This window comes from Triticum aestivum, chromosome 7B, assembly GCF_018294505.1.
Source record: "Triticum aestivum cultivar Chinese Spring chromosome 7B, IWGSC CS RefSeq v2.1, whole genome shotgun sequence".
In the NCBI taxonomy this organism is placed as follows: domain Eukaryota; kingdom Viridiplantae; phylum Streptophyta; class Magnoliopsida; order Poales; family Poaceae; genus Triticum; species Triticum aestivum.
The window spans coordinates 652,662,446-652,669,157 of NC_057813.1; the positions used below are offsets into that span (position 1 = coordinate 652,662,446).

The window sequence follows — 6,712 nt, forward strand, 5'->3', positions numbered from 1 at the left end:
CTGCAGCAGCGTGGTGGCTGATCCACCCATCCAAGGAGGTGTTATGGTGTTGGAAATATGCCCTAGAGGCAATAATGATTATATTATTTATTTCCATGTTTAATTAAGAGTTTATTTTCTTTTCTATAACTAATATGATTCTTGAATATGTGATCTAGAGGAGAACTTATAAGCACGTGTAGAATGATAAACGTTAAAGCCAAATTCCTAGTCTGGCCTCTAGGACTAGCTCAAGTGTTGTGTGATGATCATGTTTTGCTAATCATGGGCATTTGGTTAAGTGTAACTGTAACATCCCAAATTTCAATTTGGATGTTATACATAGATCATTATATGCATATCATATTTATTCTTGCATTTTGTTGTGATTCTAGAAATCTTAAGCAACTCAAGGACCCAAGGGGAGAGTTGGAGGTTCCACAAAATTCATATTTGAAGTTATTTCAAATTTGAAGAAAGGATCAATTTGATTTTATTATTTTCTATCCAATTTTTTCCAATATTAAAAATATATGAGAGCAGATAATATGACTTCTTCAAACTAAGGGAAATATTGGAGGAAGAATTTTAAAATCAAATTGTGATTTTATTGGTATTTTATTTGAATTAGAAAAATATTGCATTTTTTAAAATTGCATCTTAGTCCATGAAAATGTTCACCTTGTCCTAAATATTAGGTTTGGACGGTGAAAATTGTTTCTGAAATTTTCAGAAATTTTCTTATATCTATTTAAGATTTATCCTTGCGGAGAAAATTGTTTAAAAAAAGTTTCGGAACGACTGGGCCGAAGCCCAGCCGCCAACGGCCTCGTCCTCGAGCGCGGGACGAATCCCGCCGCCGCACGCCGCCGAGTCCGGCTAGGACTCCGCGCGTCGCCGCCCCCTCCTCTAAGCCGCGCACCCCTCTGAGGCTTTATAAGCAGCCCCGAGGCCGATGCCTCCTCCTCGTCTCGCCACCACCGCCTTGCAGCCCCACCACCATCACCGCCGCCGCCGCCCCGCAAGCCCGCGCCGCCGCAGCCGACGCCACCGCCGATCCGTCGCCGACGCCACCGTTGATCGCAGTCGGTTTTTCTCTGAAAGCCGATAAGAACCATTGCTTCTCCAATTATTTTTATTTCTGTTTTTTTTTATTTTGACGGCTTAGATCGGTTTAGTTTCGGTTTTCTTATTTAACAAACGGTTTTCATCGTATAAGTTCTGTTAGCGAACGTTCGCGCCGTAGGATTTTTCTTTTTTGTTTATTTTCGGCCAGGGACCTATTCACAAATAGTTTTATCACGATTTAGCCCCTGATCTTTAAACTAGCATAACTTTTTACTCGTTTATCCAAATTAGATGAAACCAACGCCTAAATCTTCTATCGTTCTGTTCTTTATAGATAACCAACTTGAACATGATTTTGGTACTGTAAAATTTGAGTTTAGTCTAGATTAGTAAACAATCTTGTTTAGTTCGTATTTTGAGTTTTGTTGCTTCGTTTGAATTGAATCTTTTTGCAAATCGTAGCTAATCACTTGTACCTATTGTAAAGATCCACTACAAGAAATATGTCAACTTGTGACCTTGACTATTGATCCCTGAAAGGTCATTGTTTTTCATCTGCGACCTTTTTGTTACCAAAAACAGAAGGTCAAAAGCTGGCGGTCGTGACCTCAAATTAACGACCTTCTCTGTGAGAATCTCGTAGACGTTTACGACCAAAATAGAAGGTCGTTGAACCCATGACCTTTTGTTTTGGTCACTGGCTGTATGCCCAGGCCACGTCCGATCCGATGTGGCAATCTGACATGGCAAAATTAACCAATTGAGAAGGTCTTTGACAAGATTCAGCCTGGTCCATTTCAATGCTTTAGATGGGCCGAGCCCATTAATTCAACCTTTTTAATATATAGTTTTTTGCTAATTTTCGCTAACTACATGGGCCTAGCCCAGTAATTCAGCCTTTTTATTTCAAGGCCTCATCTATTTCGCAGTCCATTTCATTAAGCCCTTTTGTATCATATTTGCATCATTGCATAATATTCCCCGCACTATTGTTTGGGCCATTGCCTTTTTAGAGCCCAAATATTATTCGATCCAATAGAACATTCAATCTTTTTCAATCATATATTTCAATTTTACACATTTCAACACTAAACAATAAATAATTTTCTCAATTAAATGATCAAATCCAGAAATCACTAAATGAAACTCAAAACAGCACGTACACGACTACACGATCCATCAAGTGTCATACAATCAAATACACAGGCACCAAAACATGGTGGCAACATCAACTAAGACTATGATGCACAACTCCAGGCTGATCTTTGGTCACAGTAGCAGCCACCTCGACAACATAAGATCCTGATCTATATAAATTATTTACTTAAAGATTCTTCTCCTGGAGTTCCTTGTACACAAACTTTTGACGAATAAAGGCCAAAAATCTGCGGATTATAAATCAGAAAAGTTAGGGAACATGATCAAGTGTAGCCGTGCATATAACATTCTCCTAACAATGAAACATAGCTGCAGAATTTGAGATCTAATAAGAAACCATGCATATAACATTCTCATAACAACAAAACTGAGATATATTTGGAAAGGGCAAATGACAAGTATCAACCTACTGCTAGATAACAGAGCAAACATGTCAAAATTATTCAGATATCCTGATGTGTGTGTCACATTATACATGCATCAAGCTTCAGGCCATCAATTTTAGGATGAGTAGATACCTAACTTCATGTCGATGATATGGATGGGGCTGCAGTAGAACATCTGGTAAGCATCATCTTTGACGCTGAACGTTGCAGATACTTGTCCATTTAGTAGTCTATCATGCGGTCCTGCCATCGCGCTAGAGAGGATATGATAAGTCTAAAATACTATTAGCAGCCCACAATTCTAAAAAGGTGCTCTAAGATAGTGAACTAGTGGATATCACTCAAGTAAACTATTTTACTCCTTACATACAACAGTCAGGAATTAGTACAGTGAAGCAGGAGTAAGCTAATCATATAACATAAGGGTCGGGAATTCTATGCCTATTATTAAGAAAAAATGATACAAGTTAAGACTTTGTTTAACAGTAGGTCTAAGAAAATAAACTGTGCATTTGATGAGAATATAGCAACAGATTAAGAGCATATTGTTCAGCATCACACAGATAGTAGAACAATGCTACAAGAAGCTATTTGCATAAAGTAGAGAAGTACAAAACAACCTATTGACCATCCTACTGGTAGCAAGGACATAAAGATAATCACTTAATAAGATAAGAAGCAGACATGAATCACACAACTATGTACAATTCAATATCCCAGCTAAGAGTGAACATGTATTCAACATTTCCTGCATTTCAATACATGCACGACAGATTCATAGCAAAACTATATATAGTTGTACAAACATGCATGAACAGGAAAGCAACCAAACTACAAGAACATACAAGGAAACAGAGGAATCACTATAACCCATGGAGTGACAAGCACATACATGAACTCAAAGTAATGCCCAGCTAGACCAAAAGAAGCTGGATTAGTCGAAAGCACATATATGAGACGTGTTGTCGAGTCCCGCAGCCACCAACTCGCGCCGCTCGCCGCTGCGATCACCACCTTCGTTGTCGACGCGGCGGTGCTGCCAGACCTGCAAAAAACAGAGGAGGCGTGAATGGACATCACACTTGCCAACAAATTAACTATGCTACAGAATCATTTCATTAAAAAATTTGATTCAGGAACTAGCTTACTGAGTATGAAAAAAATGCTTAGAATAAAAATCATTTCAAGAAATGTTGAAGTAGCTAAAAAAACAAATTAAGCTATACCATTTCAGGAAAATGTGTAAGCTGTTCAACTTTTCTCACATTCACTCCAGCTGCTTCCAAACTTGATGATGTACCACCAGTGGGGACCCATGTTAATTGACTAGTTGTTCAAACACATGGGTCCCTAATCGAGTATCACCGGATAGAACTAGACAACAGATACAAAATGTTCTCAAAAAGACAGAACATTAACTAGTGTGTGTAGTACAGTGTGCCTAATGATTTAGTCTGCATGGTTTAGATGCTACTAGTACACATGGAAATTTTTATAGTCAGGAACAGAGAAGACAGTGCTGCAGGACCTGGGATACCAAATTAATCTTGGAAATGAAAATTGCAATAGGTACTAGATGTATATTGCTATAGATAAACCAATAGTAGTACTACTACTAGATGAAAAGATGTTGCATGGTAAATCTCCAAAGTATACAACCAAGAATATAAGAATAAACCTGTTTCATTACATAGTACTGCTATGTAATTGAAATGCAAAACATACATCTCCCATGTTCAGCAATCAGGAAACCATGGAGTTTCTACTACTCCTACATCAAAAAGCTGGTTATTTGAGATGCTAATGTTTACTTTTGAAGTACAGTTATGGTTATCTCAAAGAATTTGTGCCTCATAAACATGCATGGAATTTCTATCTCAAAGAAGTATACATATTTATCTTGTTTAATTAGGCCAGCAATGCAAAACAACCATGCAGAAATGTCAGGGCAACAGAGCAGCAAGGTACCATGCATAAGTAACACTACAGATATGTTAGACCAAAAGATGTGAGCGACGGTAGACTACACTAACACTAACTAGGTAACAGAATTACTTAAGACTGTAGCCCGGGAATTTGTTATTCACGCTAATATAAAATTCGCTCAAATGGAACCTTGGAAACACCCTTTCCCAAGTAGTTAGATCCACCGTCCCTCAGTTCCAAAGCTTCATAAAGACCTACAGAAGAGGGATGATTTAGCCAAGATTAGTTCAACAAAAATAATAAAATAACATTCGGTAAATAATGATACAAATAAGAGTTTGGAACAGGATGCCTTTTGGTGAAGTGTCTGTCAGGGAGAAGTGATTCAGAGTTTCAAAGTAAAGTTGTTTCTGAATACTAGTAGTGTAATTAGCTAGCTAGATGTGTGCAGGAAAGCTACTGTTCCTATTGGGTTGCAGCTTGTACTAGTTAGCTAGCTAGCTAAGGACTTGATAGTACTCTTTTTCCAGATAAAGAGCTGATGCTGCTAGTCCAATCACACAGTTTTAACCAGATTAGAGCAAAGACAACACACCAACGGCAGAACCAAGACCAAGTCTCGGCAATCCAATAGGAATCTCCGGAGCTCCATACATCGCCACACACACGGCCACGCACCACCTGGCCGCCCCCATCGTAAGTTTTCAACACACCACCACACCCGACATTGCAGCAAGCGCGCATGCGCTCACGCACATAGCACCGGTGCAAGGTCATGGGGGCACGCAGGTCATACCTGTGTGGGCATCGGTACTCGTCGCGGTAGAGCACAAGCTGGCGGTCAAACACAGTGAGCACGAGCTGGCCGTGTGGGTATCAGCTTCCCCTGATGACAGAATTATGCAAGTCAAAAACTCAATCAAGAACTGTAATGGTATATGCAATGCAGCAAACAATAATATTTTTTTCGTTTAGAAGTTGAGATGTCCCTGTGACTCGGTGGTGTCATGATTCTAAGCGTGGAATTGCAATTCTAAGCAAGCCTGGAGTATGATAGTGGTACATGACAGTATGTAGAACAGCAAGAGTAAACGCTAGGAATTAGGGATTTTAGGAGTAAGCAATTGTGTTCATCGAGAGACCGTAGCGAGCAAGCATCAGAGGGCCCAAGTGAGCCATGGCGTCGTCACGAGCTCAGTGACAAGTATTGGAGGTGAGGGACAGAGAAGGAGAGGAAGAGGGTACCTTGAAGACCTCCATGTCCATGGCATCGTCGAGCGCGGGGTTCTGTCCCAGCCGAGCGGCACACAGGTCTGTCGTCGTGTGGAAGAGCGGCGTTGGAGGGCGCGGCTGCGTGTCGGTGGAAGACGGCGGAGGCGTCCACCACGAGCACCTCTGTCGCCTCGCCGGTGCATCGCATGGAGATCATGGAGCGCGGGCACCTGACCTGCTCGATCTGGATGCCCCAACACCGAGGAAGATAGGGTGAGGAGAGGATGGGGCGGATGGATCTAGGAATGCCAGGTACATGAACCACCCGGTGTTCTTGTTCAGATCCGGCGGGGGCACCGCCTGTACATACTGATCCCCTCGCCCTACCGGCACGCGCGTGCTGTGGGGCGGTGGCTCCTCCCGTCCGGCTCGGTGTCGCAGGTATGGAGATAGGGCGAGGGGAGAGGGGCAGCGGCGGCAAGGTCGCTGGTGATGGAGCACGGCGGCGGCTGTGGGTAGGGTTTGGGGTGGGGCAGAGAGAGCTGTGGGCATGGCGGATCTGACGGTGCCTGCCTCCTTGATCTAGGGGCCCTGCTGTGGGATAGAAGGTGAGGGGATGTGGAGAGGATCGGGGGCAGTGGGCGGAGGTCGCCGCTGGAGAGGAGGTAGGTGGCGCGGGGGGTGCGGCGGATGTGGAGGAGAGGAGAGGAGAGATCGTGGGGTGGGAAAGGAGTCACGGTTGGTCTGGGGTCGTGCGGTGGCTGGATTGGGATGGTTGGATGGACGAAAAAGGATGTATGCCATGTCATCGATCCATGCCTTCGCTGATCCCACCAATCAGAATTAAGGCTATGTAAAAAATATGTCGTTTTCTCTTATAGTTTTTATCCTTTTATTTAGGGCAAACATTCAACATATTAACCACTTACGCCCCGTTTGATACCTCTGCATTTTCTACGTATTTAAAGAATGCTACGGTTTTT

The 6,712-nt window shown here is 42.4% G+C and overlaps 1 protein-coding gene across 2 annotated transcripts; it reads right to left on the reverse strand.

The window, feature by feature from the left end:
• Positions 1-2,136: 2,136 nt before the first annotated feature.
• LOC123156428 (uncharacterized) lies at positions 2,137-6,472 on the reverse strand. 2 transcript variants are annotated; one of them, XR_006478082.1, is made up of 6 exons: positions 5,763-6,472; positions 5,113-5,403; positions 4,707-4,771; positions 3,484-3,636; positions 2,724-2,834; positions 2,137-2,432 (listed from the first exon to the last, which is right to left on the reverse strand). XR_006478082.1 is itself a non-coding variant. In XM_044574561.1 (6 exons), exons 1-4 carry the CDS (start codon positions 5,944-5,946, stop codon positions 3,526-3,528), a joined length of 450 nt encoding a protein of 149 aa, XP_044430496.1. In that variant the 5' UTR covers positions 5,947-6,469; the 3' UTR covers positions 2,137-2,432; positions 2,724-2,834; positions 3,484-3,525. The 2 variants fall into 2 exon arrangements, 1 of the variants encoding a protein (XP_044430496.1); XM_044574561.1 differs by having other exon boundaries at positions 5,314-5,403; positions 5,763-6,469.
• Positions 6,473-6,712: the final 240 nt, after the last annotated feature.

Bases quoted from the DNA above. Each gene is read 5' to 3' on its own strand.
- LOC123156428 (XM_044574561.1), bottom strand. From the start codon at position 5,946: ATGATCTCCATGCGATGCACCGGCGAGGCGACAGAGGTGCTCGTGGTG. The intron at 5,404-5,762 runs GTACCCTCTTCC...TTCTGTCATCAG, and splicing joins TGGACATGGAGGTCTTCAAG to GGGAAGCTGATACCCACACG. The intron at 3,637-4,706 runs GTTCCATTTGAG...TGTTTTTTGCAG, and splicing joins TGGGAAAGGGTGTTTCCAAG to GTCTGGCAGCACCGCCGCGT.